At 48.3% G+C, this 19,880-nt stretch overlaps 1 protein-coding gene and 1 pseudogene across 3 annotated transcripts in view; both read left to right on the forward strand.

The window, feature by feature from the left end:
* The window catches only part of RFX2 (regulatory factor X2), a 99,177-nt gene that overhangs the window by 44,801 nt on the left and 34,496 nt on the right, over nt 1-19,880 (forward strand). For all 3 annotated transcript variants that reach the window (XM_055343040.1, XM_055343042.1, XM_055343041.1), the window contains exons 2-5: nt 13,261-13,373; nt 14,876-14,965; nt 16,934-17,013; nt 18,532-18,793. In XM_055343040.1, the coding sequence (XP_055199015.1) occupies nt 13,269-13,373; nt 14,876-14,965; nt 16,934-17,013; nt 18,532-18,793 (537 nt within the window). In that variant the 5' untranslated portion in view covers nt 13,261-13,268. The remainder of the gene's footprint in view (nt 1-13,260; nt 13,374-14,875; nt 14,966-16,933; nt 17,014-18,531; nt 18,794-19,880) is intronic.
* On the forward strand, nt 1,149-3,045 carry LOC129522239 (zinc finger protein 18-like; annotated as a pseudogene).

The following is a 19,880-nucleotide window of genomic DNA, read 5'->3' on the forward strand; positions in this document are numbered from 1 at the left end:
AACCGGGTGCACCTATCACCAGACTGTATACTTATCATTACTCTGCTGTTCTGGTGCCATTTATATCCACAACCCCCATCCTTCACTCCGTTATTATATTTTTACAGGGTTTTTCAGGTTAAAATTTACATACTATAAATGCAAAAATCTTGACTGTCTAATATTGACAAATGGGTGTTCCGTGTGATGCACACCCTGTTCTCATGGTGAATGTGTCCATCCGCCTCCCTGGAAAGTTCCTGCTGCCTACATTGATCTGATTTTTTTTTTTTTTTTTTTTTTTATGATAGACACAGAGAGAGAGAGAGAGAGAGAGAGAGGCAGAGACACAGGCAGAGGGAGAAGCAGGCTCCATGCACCGGGAGCCTGACATGGGATTCGATCCCGGGTCTCCAGGATCACGCCCTGGGCCAAAGGCAGGCGCCAAACCGCTGCGCCACCCAGGGATCCCTGATCTGATTTTTCTTGAATTTTAATTTATATATATATATATAAAGATTTTATTTATTCATTCATGAGAGACACATGGAAAGGGGCAGGGACACAGGCAGAAGGAGAAGCAGGCTCCCTGCAGGGGGCCTGATGGGGGACTCCATCCCGGGACTCCAGGATCATGTGCTGAGCCAAAGGCAGATGCTCAACTACTGAGTCACCCAGGCATCCCCTGATTTGTGTTCTTGAAGTCTTTTTTTTTTTTTTTTGAAGTCTTTTAATGAACAGAAGTTTTTAGCTTTCACAAATTAATCAAGTTCTTCTTGTCATACTTATTACTTTCTGCATTCTAAGAAACTTGCCTATTTTGCCCTATGTTTTCTCTTAGAAGTTTTATAGTTTTAGCTTTTATGCATGTCTATGATCAAATTTAAAGTCATTTTGCTGTGTAATATAGGATACGAATAAAAGTTCATTTGTGTGCAGGCTGGGTGGTCCGGCTGTGGCCGCCGGGGGTCGTGCCTGGGCCCCAGAGAGCAGCGGCAGGGCCGACGGATGTGCACCCGATGGGGGATTGTGGGGATTAGAAATGGCATGAGCAGGGCCTAACATGGAGCCGATATGCAGTGTTGAAGAAAAAATTACTCATATGCTCATTAAAGACTCACTGGCTCTCATTCCCTCTCTAATGCACCTGTGAGAGCCTCAGTGAAGACTTAGTCCTCCCCAGAGACGAGTCCATTGCGGAAACACTTCACCTAAAAGGACTTGCCAAGCCGGAGGATGCCTGTCGAGCTGGGGCGCCACCTGCTCCTGCTGCCGCCACTGTCGAAGGTCGAGGACTCCCCATTCTCAGACCAGATGTGGCCCCTCGAGGGGAACTCTCTAGCCCCGAGACTGCACACCAGCTTTTCAGGCAGTTTCGTTACCAGGTGCTGGAGACAACTCTGGAAGCTCTGATTCCAGTGGCTGCAGCCAGAGGTTCCCACAAAGGAGCAGATCCAAGAGATCCTCATGTTGGGGCAGTTCCTGACCATCCTGCCCGGGCAGATCCAGATGTGGGTGTGGAAACAGCATCCAGGCAGCGGCGAGGAGGCAGTGACCCTCGTGGCGAGCTTGAAGGGAAACCCCCAGAGGCTGTGACAGTGGATCAGCAGCATCCAGGTTCCAGGACAGGAAATCTTATCAGAGAAGATGGAATCTCTAAGTCACCAAGTAGGGGGAGTGAAGCACCATCCGGAAGTGATGCCTCCAGAGCTGGGACTTCAGGATGCGTCCTGAGGCCTCTGGAGCCACGGGGCCCTACAGTGAAAGAGGAGGGTGACATGGAACAAGAATTAGCGATGGCTGCTGCCCCGCCTCCCGCCCTACAGGAGGAAAGGCTCATCAGACACCAGGACTTCCAAGCCTCCTTTCTCCAAGCAGGGGCAGCGGAGGCACCTGGATTTCACTCAGAAGGAGCAGAACTGGGATCTCATGCTGGAGACCTACAGGAAAACAGTCTCAGGAGGCATTTCCAATTCCAAGTCTGATCTAACTAATTCAGCAGAGTATGGGAAAGAGTTGGCAGGACTGCACCTTTATGTCAGTCAGAAGATCCCAAGACCCATCTGCATAGGAGACAGGCAAGAGAATGACAAGGAGAAAGTGAATTTGGAAATTTGTAGCTTGTAGGGGCCAGGAAGCTTCTGATGTCTCCTGTCAAGCGTCAGGAGAGGCACCTTCGCAGGCTTCCTTGGGTGGCCGCCTCAGTGAGGATGAACCAAGATACTTTGGAGAAGGGGACAGTCTCCCTGAGGCTCCAGAAAACCTTCAGGGTAAGTGGCCAGCGGGCCAGCTCTCCCCCCAAGGAAGGAATTCTGGGAACCAGCATTTGGCCAATCCCCATCCAGAAGAACTGTCCCTATTGTGGCCAGAGGAGAAGAGAGAGACCTCTCCGAAACGGCTGCCGAGGGCCCCCATGGTCCAGAAACTCCCCACTTACAGGGAGTGTGGGAAAGCGTTTTACAGGAATTCTCAGCTTGTTTTTCACCAAAGAACTCACACTGGAGAGACGGAGAGACGTACTTTCAGTGCCCCACCTGCAAAAAAGGCTTTCTGCAGAGTTCAGACTTTATGAAGCATCGGAGGATCCACTCAGGAGAGAAGCCTTGTAAATGTGATTGCTGTGGGAAAGGCTTTAGCGACTTCTCAGGATTGCATCACCATGAGAAGATCCACACGGGAAAGAAACCCTATAAATGTCCCATCTGTGAGAAGAGGGTTTTTTTTTTTGTGTGTGTGTGTGTGTGTGTTTTAAGATTTTATTTATTCATGAGAGACAGAGAGAGAGACAGAGACACAGGAAGAAGGAGAAGCAGGCTCCTCACGGGGAGCCTGATGTGGGACTCGATCCCAGGATCACACCCTGAGCTGAAGGCAGATGCTCAATTGCTGAGCTACCCAGGTGTCCCCGTGAGAAGAGTTTTATTCAAAGATGAAACTTTAATCAGCATCAGAGAGTTCACACAGGAGAGAAAACATAAGTGTTCCTGCTGCAGGAAGAGTTTCAGCTGGAGCTCGAGCCTTGATAAACACCAAAGATCCCATTTAGGAAAGAAGCCCTTTCCATAGTTAGGCTCCCATAGCCCGGTTCTGGCTCTGGGCCCTTTAAAAATACTTTGTACCATCTGGAGAAATTGCATCTCTTAAAGACCAGCCCTGTTCTCTCTCTCTCTCTCTCTCTCTCTCTCTCTCTCTCTCTCTCTCTCTCTCTCTTTCATGGATTAGAGAGGAGAGTTACCTGAACACGGCGTCGGACTGGGAGGACATGTTGGCCTCTAGGTTGGATTTCGTATTGGTTTAATTTTTCTGCATCAGGAGAAAGAATAGTCTTCATCTTCCAGCTCATCTCTTGTTTCGGATCCCTTGCGGAAAAAACGTATCACTTGGAGATCCTGTTTTATGGGTGCTGTCTGGGGAGAGTTGAACTGGATCAGCTGCAGTTGCTGCTCATGGGGGGGACCTCAGGTCAGGGCTTCAGGATGGGGGTTCTGATACAGAAAGGGCAGCGGAGAGGGCCAGTGAGGTGGCACGTGCTCTTTGTCAGACGGGTGCAAAATTAACTTCAAGTGTCTCTTGCTTTAACTTCTTAAAGTAAAAAAAAAAAAAAAATCATTTGTTTGTTTCTTCCCATATGGGTATATCATTTGTTTAAACAACTTTCCTGGGAATCCCTGGGTAGCTCAGTGGTTTGGCGCCTGCCTTTGGCCCAGGGCGTGATCCTGAGGTCCCGGGATCAAGTTCCACATCGGGCTCCCTGCATGGAGCCTGCTTCTCCTTCTGCCTGTGTCTCTGTGTGTCTCTCATGAATAAATAAATAAAATCTTAAAAAAAAAAAAACAACTTTCCTTTCTCTGTTGAATTGTTTTGACACCTTTGTCAAAAATCATTTGAGGAGGAATGGAATTGAAACTTCGTTAGGAAAAAAAAAAGTTGAAAATTAGTTATTATTAGTTTTATTAGTTATTCACTATTAATTACTAGTTTTATTAATTAGTTTTATATTGCTGGATTTGATTTGTTAATCTTCTGTATCATTTTTGCAAATGTGATCATGAGAAATATTGATCCTAATACTAATGTCTTCATCAAGTTTTGCTTAGGGTTTTGATGACCTTCTAAAATGAGTGTATTTTCCAATGCAATTTGTGTATTAATTCCTTTTTCAGTGTTTTATTTCAATTTCATTTCAGTTTTAACAGTGAGAGTTTCTGTGTCTGAAGTTTTCTTTGTAAAGAGGCTTTCAATAACATATGCAGTTTGTTAGATATGACATTCACATTTTCTGTTTCCTCTTGTGTCAGTTTTGGTATGTTGTGTTTTTCAAAAAAAATCATTTGATCTAAGTTGGTGAGTTTATTGGCTAAGGTTGTTCATGATACTTCTTTTTTTTAAGATTATTTATTTATTCATAGAGACACAGAGAGAGAGAGAGAGAGGCAGAGACACAGGCAGAGGGAGAAGCAGGCTCCATGCAGAGAGCCTGATGTGGGACTCGATCCAGGGTCTCCAGGATCACGCCCTAGGCTGCAGGTGGCGCTAAACCGCTGCGCCACCGGGGCTGCCCATGGTACTTCTTTGTGATTGTGGTTTCTATAAGATGTTTAGTGGTATATCTCATTTCATTCTTTTATATTGGCAATTTGGGGTTTGTCTTCTTTTCTCTTATCAGTCTTTTTTTTTCTTATCCGTCTTTTAGGGGAAGTTGTCAGTCTTTTTTTCTAAGACTTTGTCTTTTTTAGAGCAGTTTTAGGTTCACAGCAAAATTGAAAAGAAGTTGCAGAGGTTTTCCATGTACTCTCTGCCCTCACTCATGCCTAGTCTCCCCCTTTATCAACGTTCCCCACCAGAGTGGTGTATTTGTAGATGAAACCTGCACTGACATAAACACCTTATTATCACCCAAAGTCCATAGTTGATGTCAGAGGTCACTCCTGATGATGTACATTCTGTGGGTTTGGACAGATGTATAATGACAGGTATCCACCATTACAGGATCACATCAAGTAGTTTCTCTGCCTTAAAAATCCTCTCTGCCCACCGATTCATCCCTCTTTCCCTTTAAACCTCTGGCAACCACTGATCTTTCTACCATCTCCATAATTCTTCCTTTTCCAGAATTGTTGGAATCATCCAGCACATATGGATTTACTTTTACTTAATAGTATGAATTTATAGGGGTACCTGGGGGGCTCAGTTGGTGAAGCATCTGCCTTCAGCTCAGGTCATGATCCTGGGGTCCTGGGATCAAGCCCAATGTGGGGCTCCCTGCTTGTTGGGGAGTCTGCTTCTACCCTTCCTCTCCCTCCGTGATCTCTAGCTCTTGCTTTCTCTCAAATAAAGAAATAAAATCTTTTTTAAAAATAGTGCGAATTTATGTTCCTCCATCTCTTTTCATGGCTTTATAGCTCATATCTTTTTCGAAGAAATTTCAGGGGCACCTGAGTGGCTCAGTTGGTTAAGCATCTGTCTTTGGCTCAGGTTGTGATCCTGGAGCCCTGAGATCCAAGCCCCAAGTTGGGCTTCCTGCTCCGTGAGGAGAATCTGCTTCTCCCTCTGCTCCTCCCTTGACTCATGCTCTCTCTCAAATAAATAAATAAAATCTAAAAAAAAAAAAAAAAAGGAGGAGGAGGAGGAAAGAAGTTTCAGTTTGGGGGAAATTTTGGTTCTATTCATTTTCTCCATGGTTTGTGGAGTTTTACTTCATTATGTTTGTCTTTATTATTTCCTTTTTTCTGCTTAAGTTTAGTTTGCTAATCTTTTTATAGCTTCCTAAGCTTTAAAATCTTTCTAATCTGCTTATAAATCTAAACATTTCCCTCACAGCACTGCTTTAAATACATCCCTAAATTTTGATGTGTGGTGTTTTTGTTGTTATTCAGTTCAAAATATTTGCTAATTTCTCTTATGATTTATTCTTTGCCCTATGGGTTATGTTAAATTTTCTAAATTTTAATGGGTATTTTAAATTTTCTAAATATTTAGCATTTTTCTAGACATCTTACTGACCTCTGATTTATTCTTTTGTTAAAATACATATGTACCTATATAATTCATTCTTTTGAAGCATATTGAGCTCATTTTATGGCCCAAAATATGACCCATCTTAGTGAATATTACTTGTACGTTTGAAAAGAATGTGCAAGTGTGGGTTTTTGTGCTCTATAAATGTCAGATCACTGTGGTTGATAGTGTCACCCAGATAAATCCTCACTGGTATTTTTGTTTAGTTTCTATCAAAATTACTGAGAGAAGAGTATTTAAATCTCCAACTGTGACTCTTTACCTATTTTTTCCTTTAGTTCTGCTAATTTTTTCTCTGTGTATTTTGAAGCTATACTACTAGGTGCATATACTTCTATAATGATTCTATCATCCTGATGAATTGATCATTTTATCTGGGTGAAATGTTCCTGCCTCATTATCTCTAGCAATATGTCTTGTTGTGAAGGAATTTTGTCTTATCATTAAAGCCACTCCAGTTTAAGATTAAAATTTGCACAGTATATCGTTTTCCATTCTATTATTTTCCACTATGTGTGCCTTTGTATCTTATGACTGTTTCAGGGCATCTTTGGTGCCTAAGTCGGTTGAGCGTCCAACTCTTGGTTTCAGGTCAAGTCATGATCTCAGGGTTGCGCGATCGAGCCCCACGTGGGACTGTGCTCAGTGCAGAGTCTGCTTGGGATTCTCCATTTCCCTCTCCCTCTGCGCACCTCCCCCCCCCCCACATCCTTGCATGTGCTCCTTCTCTCTTCTCTCTCTCTCTCTCTCAAATAAATAAATAAATAAATAAATAAATAAATAAATAAATAAAATTAATTTTAAAAATAGAGTTTCTTTTCAAAAGGCAACATATGGGATTTTTTTTAAATCGAGGCTATTTCTGTCTTTTTAATACAGTGTTTAATGTAATTATTAATATATCTGAATTTAGGAAAGCCATTTTGCTATTTGTTTCTTCTGTTTTTTGTTCCTTACATTCTTTATTACCTGCCTTTTTTTTTTTTAGGAAAAATATGTTTAGCATTTCATTTGCTTTTTCATTAATTTTTAAGCTGTATGTTTTGGGTTTCTTTTTAGAGATTATCTTAGGGATTACATAATGTATCTTCACAAACTAGATTACTACATATTGTAAACTATAAGAACTTTGCATGTCTAATTCAATTTACCCCTCTTCATTCCTTTGTGCTGTTATTGTATAGATTATCTCTACATGTTATAAAAACACACAATAGAGTTATATTTTTTTTTGTTAAATAGATGTATTTTAAAGAAATTAAGAGAAGAAAAGGGTAACAATAGAGTCCTTTGTAATTACTCACATATTTTTAATTTTTTAAAAGATTTTATTTATTTATTCATGAGAGACACACAGAGAGAGATGCTCAGACACAGGCAGAAGCAGATTCCATGCAGGGAGCCTGACGTGGGACTCGATCCCGGATCTCCAGGATCACAAGCTGGGCTGAAGGCAGTGCTAAACCGCTGAGCCACCTGGGCTGCCCATATTTATAATTTCAAGTGATCTTTATTCCTTCTCATAGATCCAAGTTTACCATCTGGTGTTATTTCCCTTCACCCTGAAGAACTTGCTTTTGTGTTTCTCATATGTAGACAACAAAATTTCTCAGGTTTTATTTATCATAAAATGTCTTTATTTTACCTTTCTTTTTTTTAATATTTTATTTATTCGTGAGAGACACACACAGAGAGAGAGAGAGAGAGAGAGAGAGAGAGAGAGAGAGAGGCAGAGACATAGGCAGAGAGAGAAACAGGCTCCATGCAGGGAGCCCAACGTGGGACTCAATCCCGAAACTCCAGGATCATGCCCTGGGCCGAAGGCAAGTGCTAAACTGCTGACCTACCCAGGGATCCCCTATTTCACCTTTTTTTTTAAAGAATAGTTTTGCTGGATACAGAATTCTAGATTGACAGCTTTCCCCCAGCACTTTAAGTATTTTATCCCATTATCTTCTGGTCATCTTTGTCACTGATGGGAAGATGGGTGTCATCCATGCTCTTGTTCCTTTGAATATAATATGTTGTTTCTCTCTGGATGCTTTCAAGATTTTCTGTTTCTTTTTCTGTAGTTTAGCAGTTTAAACTATGACACATCTAAGTTAGTTTTCTTTGTATTTATCATTCTCGGGCTTTGTTGAAATTCCTGGATCTATAAGTTGATGTCTTTCACCATATTTAAGAGATGTTTGGCCATTCTTCAAATAACTTTTTCCTCTCCCATTTTCTCCTTCTGAGATTTCAGTTACATATATGTTAGACTGCATGTTCTGTTCATTTTTCTACAATTTTTTCCCCTCTCATTTCTTCAGATTGGGTTCCATTGATCTCTTTTCGAGTTCACTAACTCACTCTTCTGCTATCTCTGCTCTGCTCAGCTGTTAAGTATAGTTAGTGAAATTTCCATTTTATTGTACTTTTCAGGTCCAGAATTTCATGTGTGTTTTTTTTTTATGGTTTGTCCTCCTCTATTGAGATTTCTATATGTTCCTTTAGGTTCTTGACATACTAAAAAGTAGCTGCTTTATCTGTACCCCCTGGATTATCTTGGCTTGGTTATAATTGACTCCACTTTTTTTTTTTTTTCTTGGATATGGGTAATAGCCATTTCTTCCCATAGCTCATGGTCTTTATTGGTCCTGAAAATCATGAATGCTATGTTGTAGAATTTCTGGATTCTGCTATGTTCTCCCTACTAGCATTTATCTTGGCTGGATGGACTCAAACCCTGCCCCTCATGCAAATATATCTTTTTCAGCAGCAGCTGAAATCTCTTAGTTTGCTCATCTTTGAGCTGCTGGTGTTTCTCCAAATCCCTTGTTGTCTTCCCCACACAAGTGTTGTTTAGTCAGATGGCCAAAGATTTGGATGGACTCTAGGTGGATCTGGGGGCTTGTTCCCTCTGTGGCTCTCTGTCTTCCAGGATTTCCCCCTAATATTCTGAACTCCTCTCACACTTCAAGACAACCAGACTGCTGCTTTCTGCCACCTAAGCATTCGTGGACTGGAACATGCCCCTGGCAAAAATTCAAATCACCGGTCTGACTGTGGCAGCAGTCTTTCAAGGGTGGACTCCCTGGCAGTGTCTGTCTGCTTTGGTCACCTCCCCCCTCGCAGTGTCTTTAAATAGGAGTGAGTGTGTGTGTGTGTGTGTGTGTGTGTTGTGTTTTAATATTTTGCCCAGATTTTTTATCTGTTATCTGCAGGAGGCTTAGTCCAACCAATCTGCTCCACCGTTACTGGAAGCCAGTGCCGTTACATGCCTTTGAATAAACAATTTTTAAAAAATCTTAACTTTGATGTATTAAGAACTCTTGACCAATGGGCCCAAATTTTAAAAATTCAGAAAACAAAATTCAGGAAACTGGATCAGCTTATATGCAATGTATGACCTTGGTTATCTTAGATGGGTAGGGAAGGATTTCCTCCCTCTGCAGACAGGCATATTGTGTGTCAGCATATTGGAGCAGCCAGGCTGGCCCACATGGTATCTGTCTGATGCTACCATTAAGGGATGTGTTCAGGGGGAGTAGAACAGTTAGTCTCAAAAGGTCATTACATTTCCCAGAATAGTCTATACACCCTTAAAATAACCAGGTAGATTGTAAATGTTCTGAAACTTTACACAGACTCTCACTATCTGAGACACTATATATAGTTTTGTATAATTCGGCATGGGCCATAATACTAAGGAGACACTAAGGTATTTATTCATTTGGTAAATATTTGTCAACTGCCTGGGTCATGCAGGACACTGAAGCACTACCCGGAAGCCATCTCATGGGATGCTTTTGTCCCAACCATGCTCCTCATAACATGGAGCCCTACATGAGTTTTCTGGGGCCACCATTCAAAGTACCACAGGCCAGGTGGCTTGAAACGACTGAAATTTGGCCTCTCACAGTTTGGAGACCAGAAGGTGTCAGCGGGCTGTGCTCCCTCCAGGGAGGGATCCTTCTCACCTCCTCTGATTTCTGGTGGCCCCAGCCATCCTTGGCTTCCTTGGAGTGTCACTGCATCCCTCCTTCTCCGCCTCCATCACCATGTGGTCTTCCTCCCCACGTGTCCTCTTCTGTCTGTTACAAGAACACTGTCCTTGGATTTAGTGCTCACCCCACTCCACTATGACCTCACCTTGATCCTTACCTTGATTATACCTGCAAAGACACTATTTCCAGATAAGGTCACATTCAGAGATTCTGAGTGGTCGTGAGTTTTGGGAGTCCCTGTTCAACCCACTACCACTTCCCAGAGGGATTTGTCCCTGCTGCCCAAACTCCTGTTTAAGTTTTAAGGGCTATACTTGGCTTCTGAGGATTTGGCGACTTTGTTTTATTTTTTTTTAAGATTTATCTTATTTATTTGACAGAGATAGAGCATAAGCAGGGGGAACGGCAGAGGGCGAGGGAGAAGCAGTCTCCCCACTGAGCAGGGAGCCCAATGCAGGGCTCGATCCCAGGACCCTGGGATCATGACCTGAGCGACGGCAGATGCTTAACCGACTGAGCCACGCAGGTACCCCTGTTGGTGACTTTATAAACTTCAGGAGCACTGTTGCTATTTAAGACTAGCTGATATTTCCATTTGTCTTTAAACGCTGGCAGCTTTGTCCTTCAATTTGGGTTGTCCCTTGTGGTCCCTCTGGTTCTGACATGTTGGTGAGATGTGGCCACAGGAACTCCCCACTGGATTCAGGCCTGTGGACCTCAAGGTTTTGAATCCAGACTGTGTCCTTTTTCTACCCATCTTCCACAATCACGTCACTTCATCAAACCTAAATTATATGAACCAAGGACTGGCAACAATGGTCTGCAGGCCAAACCTGGCCTGTCACCTTTTTTTTTTGTAAATGAAGTCTTACTAGAACACAGGATCACTCGTGTGTGTGTGTGTGTGTGTGTGTGTGTGCGCGCGCGCGTGTGTGTGAGCAATGGCTACTTTTATGCCAGGACAGCAAAGTCTAGAAGTTGTAACAGGACCAGATGTGCCCAAAAGTCTCTGATCCTTTGCAGGAAAAGTTTGGTGACTCTTGGCCTAGACACTGTATGCTAAACAGTGTGACAAACAGCACGTGGTATACAGAGTGTTAAACTAGGAAACATATTAGTGTGAAAACTTGGCACGATCTTGAATAACTTGAATTCTGGAAATTGCTCTCTGGCCACAGTGAGCTGAGCGTGGGCTTACCCTTAGCCTCACACTCACGGGCTCCCCTGGTTTTAATGACTTAGACTCTGGAGCACAGTTATTTCTGCCTGTGAACAAGGAGCCGGGCTCTGAGTCAGCTTTCCCGCTCTGTCTCTAGTGGGTTCTCTCCACCAAGTCCAGTGATCTCCTCCCACTACCCACTTCCTGGCTTCAGAGTGGAACAAAGTGGTGTGTGGGGTGCAGGTGACTGGCTCAAACGTTGGGGAAAACTGTAAATAAGACCTCAATTAAGCAACTCCCTACAAAATCATTCCAAAGGTCAATTCTGTCCAGAAAGCAGAGAGTTGGGAGACCCAGGAATACACTTGAGAAATTCTTCATCTCCTCCTTCTCTGAAAGCCAGGAAGAAAGTAGGGGACTGCCAGTCACCACGCGACTCTGGGGACATCTAGTGGCGAGGACTGAGTCATGGAAACAGGAAACCGCCACAGGTACAGGCCCCATGGCCATGGATCCATCCAGTGGCTCTCCAGGTACCAAAGACTCTGGGAGGGGAAACGGGCCAAGTCCTAGAATGTTCCTCATCAATGAAGATGGGGTTAAGCCAACACTCACATATTTAAACACCCACACACGGCTTTCTGCTTTCTTGACTTGTTCTTAGAGGTGGGAACTCTTGTGGTGCAAGGAAAGCCGATGGAAAATTCTGGCCGCCGGCTTGGGCACCGCAGCGCGCACTGTGCTGCTCAGGCCTCTCCATGAGGCAGAAGTGGGGAGACCCCACTTGACAGCTGGGGAGGGCGTACTGCGCAGGACGGGGGTGCACCTGCCCACTAAGCCACTCCCTCTCTCCAGTTTGCATATTTAACAGCTTCTCAAGGACCGAAAGCAGCCAGTTCTTAAGAAGTGAAGACTGTTGGACCTTGAGCATTTTCATGGAATGGTCTTTATTTGTATCATCTGTCACATTGTTCTGGTATGAAATGAATCTTTTGGGGGACGCCTGGGTGGCTCAGTCAGTGAAGCGTCTGCCTTTGGCTCAGGCCATGATCTCAGGGTCCTGGGATCGATCCCGGCATCGCTCTCTGCTCCGTGGGGAGCCTGCTTCTCCCTCTCCCTCTGCTGCTCCCCCCACCTGTGCGTGCACGCTGTCAAATAAAATCTTAGGGGAAAAATGAAATGAGTCTTTTGGTATAGAATTTTTAAACTACCTATTTGTGAGACGTATGCATCTGGCTGTAAAGAAATAAGCTTTTATGCTTTCTTGTGGGTAAGGATCTCCAGGAACACTTGGGACACCTGGGTGGCTCAGTTAAGCATCTGCCTTTGGCCTCAGGTCATGATCCCAGGGTCCTGGGATTAAGTTCCATGTCAGGCCCTTTGCTCAGTGGGGAGTTTGCTTCTCCCACTGCCCCTCCTCCCACTCATGCTCACTCTTTCTCTCTAATAAATAAATGAAATCTTAAAAAAAAAAAAAAGGATCTCCAGGAACAGAAGGCAGGACTTCTATCCAAGCTCAAGATAAAATGCTTCTTTACCCCCACTTTGTGTCACCTTTTTCCTCCCTTGGACAATATCTACAGATGTTTTGGGTTGTCCTGACGGGGTGGGGTGGGGAGAGAGGTGCTGCTGCTGGCATCTAATGAGTGGAGGTCAGGGATGCCGAGGTCCGCCCAACAGACGACCCGACCCTGGCGTCCCCAGTGCTGAGGGGGAGACACTGGGTCCCCAGATGGCAAACATCCCTCAAGAGCTTGCGATTAGCTGGATAAATGAGTAAACAACGGTATGAGGGCTGGAAAGCAGCTCAGGCCGGATCAGACCGGCAAGGGGAGAAGCAGTGAGCTGCTCCAGCCTGCCACTGAGGAAGGCCCGCAGAGCTGAATTCTGGTTTCATATTGGGAAAAACACTTCCTGCCCCCCCATCACTCTGTGAGCACGTGGGCCCCCCGGATCCCTGCCTTCCTTCCCGGGTACAGCCAGCATCCTTCCTTGCATTTGGATTTTGAGGCCTAGACAGTAACCCCTTGCCGAGCTTGTCCGCGTCTGACGTTGCCTCCTGGGGCTTCCGGATGGCAACCCCGCTCCACTCAACCTCTCTCCGCCTTTCTTTAGAACTGAGCATGCAGAACTCAGAGGGTGGATCCGATTCGCCGGCTTCTGTGGCTCTGTGTCCGTCGGCAGCAGCCCAGGCTCCCGTGGCCCGGCCTGTGCCAGCCTCCCCGCAGGTAACAGACCAGCCCCTGCTGCTCGGGGCTCGAGCTGTTCTGGGAAAACCAGTGTGGCCGGGGCGGGGGGCACGCATCCTCCTAGGTTTTGAAAAACACCCGAGTCAGCAGAGAGAGGAATCTGTATTTTCCCAAATTAACATCTGGGTCCCAAGGCGGCTGCTGCTGAAACAGCCACACCGTTTGCTCTGTGCCCACTGCCCCAGCATGTCCCCATTATCCGGCTTTTTTGCTGTTGAAAACGTCCCACCAAGGACTCAAGGATACAAACACCAAAAGAAACCAGCTGAGCCTATTTCTGTCTTTTAAGGGAAGTTTTCTCACACTTGGGAAATACCCGTTACCCAGGAAGACTATGGATAAGGCACAAAATGGGTTAGAATGCTAGCGTTAGAATGGATGTAGTCTTTAAAATTTGCAAGGAGGGACTTTGCACACGAAGGCCCTTGACTTTTGGCTTTTTGCCACGGATGGAAACACACCGCAGACGTAAACATAAAGTCAGTGACTGGAGACCGCACAAAGCCGAGGGCGGCGGAACAGCCTGGAAGCTCGGAGATGTGTGCAGAGGCCCCCTGTGGCCACGTGACCACCCCCAGTACGATCCCAGGGGTCAGAAGCATGACGGAATTGATGAAAAAGCCGCATAATTCCCCAAGAACAAGAAGACAGGCCGCAGAGTGGTCTGTTCATCTCAGGATGGATAGTCGGACACGTTTAGCTTTTATTTCCTGCCAATACGGCAGCCCCGGCGTGGGCCTCGGAAGCCCATCCGAGGGGGCGCAAGGGGTGTGATCAGATTCAGTTGTAGCCCAACTGACTTGCTGCCCTGCCCACCGCAACCTGACACATCAGCCGTCCGCCCCGGGCCGCCTCGGGTCCTTCCCACCAGGCCCCAGACTCCTGTGGCCCCAGGACCTGGCTGGTGCCAGGGTCCCACCACGGCCACCATGTCCCTCCCCAGTTCCAGGGCTCCCGTCCCTGCTAGAGATGCACCCAGGCCCCCAGCCCCCCACATGCCCTCCCCGCCCCCAGGTGCATCCTCTGCTCCCCAGGCAGAGACTTCCTGCTGCGTATTTGGGGCACCCCCTTTCTAAAGCTTCAAATGCTCATGCCCACTGGCTGCCCTGCCTCCCTCACCAGCGAGAGCCTCTCTCCTTTGCCAGAGAGAGGAGTTCCCGCTGCCTCGGGTCCCCTACGCTCTTCTTGCTTCACCTCCCAGCCCTGCCGCGTCCAGCCCAACTTCCCACCACGGGAAGGTGGTGTGGACAGCTGTCCGGAGGGTCCTCTCAGCCCGGCGCCAGGGACAGCCCACGTCGCCTTGCAGAACAGGCCCCAAGGCAGGAGAGCTGCCGGGGGCAGGTGGAGGCGCGTGCGCTCCTGTGTGCCAGTGAGTGTGTGTGTGTCAGTGGAGTAGGTGGCGGTGCTCTGGTTCTAATCTGTGTTTGTTTTAAGGACTAAACTCTGACAAGTCTAAATGTCCTTCTCTCCTTCCCTTTTAGAGGGTGTTGGTCCAGGCAGCGGGCTCGGCTCCCAAAGGGGCTCAGATGCAGCCAATCTCCCTCCCCAGGGTCCAGCAGGTGCCACAGCAGGTAACCACAGCACAGGTGCCAACGGGGCTCGCTAGCATTTAGCAATCCGGGGCCCTCTCTGAACGTTGCATCCTTTTCTGTTGCTGCTATTCCATGGTCTTTGATATCTTTGGTCCTTTACCAGAAGGTTCTTTAGGAGCTATGTTAAAAAAAGAAAAAAACCTCTTTTACTGCACAGAGTTTGCAATAAGCCAAGAAAGCTGATGGCCTTTCATTTGTTCAGAAATTCAGCATTTGGGGTGCAAGCCAGCACTTCCATAGAGCCCTGGGGTGCTGAGGTGGACACGCAGAGAAGCCACGTGACTGCTGGACTGCAGGAACGTGGACCCTCCTAGGGAGGCCAGTGTCCTGCCCTCAGACCAGTGCACTGACCCAGGAAGTGCTCCTTGTGAAATCAGGTGGTCCGGGACCAGAGCTTCAAAGCCCAGGCTCACCGGCAGCTCAGAGTCCCTGTCATCTAGAGCACCGGAGGGCAGACCTTTCTGGAAAAGGCCAAATAGCACATTTTTCGGCTTAGTGGGCTGGCCGATCCTGACACAACTGCTGAACTCCTGCCACGGTCTCACAGAGGCCGCTGTAGGTGTACGCGAAGGGGCGTGGCTGTGTGCCAGTAAAACTTTATTTACAAAAAGGAGGCCGGCCAGGTTTGGCCCGAGGGCTGGAGTTTGCTGACTTGTGCTCTGTAACCTACTGAGTCGAAGTGAGTGCAGCCTTTTGCCTAAAAGGACCCTGAGCATAATTACGGTGCAGCTGAGACCAGAAGGCACACGTCTCCCCAAGGGGCCCCGCTTAGGTTGCTGGTGTGTTTAGAGGCCCTTGTCTGGTGGCAACTGGGGCCGCCTTCAGGGTCATGGGCAGGAAGCAAAGGCTCCTGGCAGGTCCAGCAGGGAACCAGTGGCTCTGTCTCAGCATCTTGAGGGAGACACGCCCAGTGTCGTGATTCCAGAAGCTTCCTCTCTGTGGAGCTGGGCCTGCCCCAGCCTTCCTCTCTGGGCAACCTGGACTTGCAGAGTGACTTCTGGGTTTCACCCAGTCCCCCCAGGCACAGCCCACCCCCAGCACATTAATCCCTGGAACCTTCTCGAGGCACGCTTGTTATTCTAGGGGCTTGTGTGTGTGTGCACCGTGTTGGGTTGTCCTGGGAGGTGGGAATCAGCCCCATCCTGCCACTCCCTGAAGAGGCTTTAGAGAGAGGTCACAATGAAATCAGCCCCTGATTTTCTCACCCCCAAAGGAGGTTGGGTTAGGCACCACCAGGGCCAGCGTCCCTGGCTGCTGAGGTGCTGAACTGACGTTGACACAGGTGAAGGCAGGGGCGTGGCGGGCGGGGCTGGGGGCGTCCGGGTGCCCATCTCCCATCTCCCACTCCAGGCACCCCGCTCCCTCCATTCTGCTCAGACTGAAGGTCTCCCCCGTGTGGCTCCCAGGACCCCTCCCCCCCCGCCTGGGAGGGCTGCCAGAGGCACCCAGAGGGGACGTCAGGGACGCCACGTAGGGTATCAAGAGCTTGAGCCCTCTGCCCCGTGGGGTTGAGGGGTGTCTGACCCCCCCCCACCATGGTCACGTTCCGTCCACAGCTCTGGCTTCTTCTACTGTCCAGTGGGACCCACCCCTGGCGGGCAGGAGGGACTGACCATCCCAGCTCCGCTCTGCAGCTTTGCTCTGAGCTTCCAGCTGGGTTCCTCCCCCTACCCCAGAAGGGGGCCCCGCCTCCGCACCCCCACCCCCACCCCACACTCCCCGGCAGAAACAACTGCCATACACAGAAAATGCATCAGATTGGTAGCAGTTCAATTCCTGTGGGGCCTGTTGGTGACCATTTCTGGTAGTTTTTTGGTAGAAGTGACAACTGTGGTGGGAAATCTGAAATGTAGGAGTAAGTGTTCACCAAAGGCAAGAGGAGACGCGCCCAGCGCACGCCACCAGGAGATCACCATGTGTGACACCAGGTATCTGATGTTGTTTCAGGTCCAGTCCGTGCAACACGTGTACCCCCCGCAGGTGCAGTACGTGGAAGGCGGAGACGCCGTCTACACGAATGGAGCCTTGTACGTGGGTTTCCCCTCCCCTCGGAAGGGCCCTCCTGGCGGGCATGCGTGGGCCTTGTCCAGAACCTTCCCCCAGGACTCCCCCCTCCACCACCTTTCCCACTTGGGGCTCTGTGTGCAGAAGCTCCTCCTCCTCCTCTGGGTGGTGTTGGAACTGTCACAACAGTCCCAGGACTTCAGAGCCCTGTGGAGGATTTCAGAAATCTCCAGGCCGTTATAGATCTCACTCCTGGAAAAGGCAGCCTTTCAACAACACACAACGAAACAAAACCCCAATCCGGCTGTTAAGTCTGAAGATTCAGTCTTCACAATCCAGAAACCATTTCTCTCTCTGCCTTCTCATCCTTGCCTGTGTTCACCTCTGGCTCTTTATGATGTTGATAAAACTTGATTTTCCGTTTGTCAAGGACTTCTAGAGTGTTCTGCCTTCGAACTCTCTGGTGCTTGGGGCACAAAATGATACATTTCCCATAAAGCTCATTGTGCTCAAGACACGAGCCCTTTGGTTTGTTTGATTTCCACGACCTCCTTCCAGAAGTTCAGGGATCGCGTGTGAGGGGGGCCGTTGTGCCCGCCGGAGCTGTGCGAGTTTCTGCAGCGCAGCACCTAAGCACACTGTGCACACGCAGACGCACGACAGGGCCCGAACAGCCCGGGAAATTGGAGCAAGGTCTGTAGGTCGCCCCACTGCTAACTTCTCAGACTTGATCCTGTGCTACAGTTAGGTAGGCTGTCACCCAGGGAGGCGAGACAGGGGTGCAGGCCTCCTGGAGGCTGGTTAGAGAGGCCTCGTGCCACCCAGAGGGACCAGCCCTTGAGACACACCCCTAAGCTCCAGGCACTGCCTTTGACTGGGACCAGCTCTCCACGAGGCAACAGAACCTAAAAATCTGAGTCTCAGAGCACAGGGTTAGTCATTTAATCCAAACGGTGAAGGAACATCAGAAAATTCTTGGTATCGCTCAGAAGTTCTTTTTATTACACAATTTCATTTTGCAAAAACTTTGTTTTGAGAGAATCACGGGCCCTCGGGAAGTTGCGGACTTGGTGCCGAGTCATGTGTGCCCTTTACCCCGCCTCCCCCAGGGGTGACCTCTTCTGTGACTGTAGCACAGGGGGTTGACACTGGGATGCACTGTCAGCCTCATTCACAGGTACCAGCCTGCACGCATTCCTGTGCGTGCGCGTGCGTGTGCGTGTGCGTGTGTGTGGTCCAGGCCACTTTACCCTGTGTGCAGGTTGTGTGTAACCACAGTAAGACACAGAATCGTTCCATCTCCACAAAGGAGCTCCCTCATGCAACCCGTTTACACACTTAGAATTCTTCAGCAGTAGTTTCGATGAGTCATCCTGTGATCCTTAATATTTCCAGAAGTGCTCACTTTGACCTTTGCACTGCCCTGACACTTCATGTCTGAATCACCCCATGCGTTCGGTCTCAAGGAGATCCAGCTTTGATTGTGAAGTCATGCTGGATTCCCGGGAGACTCAGAGGAGGCCCTTCTCTCTTCCCGACAGACGGACGGCCTATGCCTACAACCCCGAGCCTCAGATGTACGCCCCCAGCAGCGCAGCTTCTTACTTCGAGGCCCCAGACGGCACCCAGGTGACCGTGGCAGGCTCCTCCCCGCCGGCGGTCCCCTCCCACAGCATGGTGGGCATCACCATGGATGTTGGGGGGAGCCCCATTGTCTCCAGCGCGGGAGCCTATCTCATCCACGGGGGGATGGACAGCACCAGACACTCCCTGGCCCACACTTCCCGGTCATCGCCAGCTACGGTATGTACGAGGCTCTCGGGGGCAGCAGGGTAGACCCTGAATAGACCCTCCTCAGCGGCAGGGATGGTGAGTGGAAGGCAGCCTGGGGTACTGGAGCCGGAGCCCTGCCACCCGGAGGGGCGTGTGATCTGAGGCAAGTGTCCACCCCTGGGGACCAGGTACTCTGGTAAACAGAGGGCAGAAGGCCCCTCCCGGGCTGCCGTGGAAGTCGTGTCTGAGTCCTGAGTCCAGCAAGGCCACCATTGGTGTCGCTGTCACAGACGCCCAGGCCCGTCCATCCATGTGACCACTGCCTCTGCCTTGGGAACTGCACCACTTACCGCCCCCACGCTCCTGCCCCAGACAGTTCGTGGCCCACTTTATAAATGCGTCTGCTCTTAAAGTCTATTTTCCATGCTTACCTTTACTTCATTTGGAAAATTAACACAGAGTAAAATTGACCGACTTTGGCGTGCAGCCCTGAGTTTTGACGCAACAACCTCGTGTCACTGTTGCCACGGTCAGGGTGCAGAGTGTCTCCTCACCCTAAAATCTCCCTCCTCCCACGGCCCACAGTCCCTGGCAAATGCTGATTGGTCGCCTGTCACTCTAGTTTTGTCTTTTCAGGAGTGTCGTATAAACAGAACATACAGTAGGTAACCTCCTGAGGCCGCCCCTTTCACTCACTCTATGCCCTTGAGACCCTTTCAAGTTGTCACACAAATCAGGACTCACTTCTTCTTTGCTACTGGGTAGGACTCTGTTACACCATGGCTCATTCATCCATTCACCATTTGAGGGCCATTTGGGCAGTTTCCAGTTTTTGCTGATTATGAATAAAAAGCCTCTGTAAGTATTCACGTACGGCTTTTTGTATGGACACATGTTTTCCTTTCTTTTGGATAAATACCTACAAACGGGATTGCTGGTTCCCACGGTAAGTGTATGTTTAACGTTATTGGAAACCACCAACAGTTTTCTCAAGTGGTTGTACCATTTTGTGTTACCCCCCACCGCCAAATGACGTATGAGTCCCTATGCTCCACCTCGTCACCAGCACTTGGTGTTGTCGACCATTCTTCATTTTCGTCGTTCTGATAGGCGTGTA

This window comes from Nyctereutes procyonoides, unplaced genomic scaffold (assembly GCF_905146905.1).
Source record: "Nyctereutes procyonoides isolate TBG_1078 unplaced genomic scaffold, NYPRO_anot_genome, whole genome shotgun sequence".
NCBI lineage: Eukaryota > Metazoa > Chordata > Mammalia > Carnivora > Canidae > Nyctereutes > Nyctereutes procyonoides.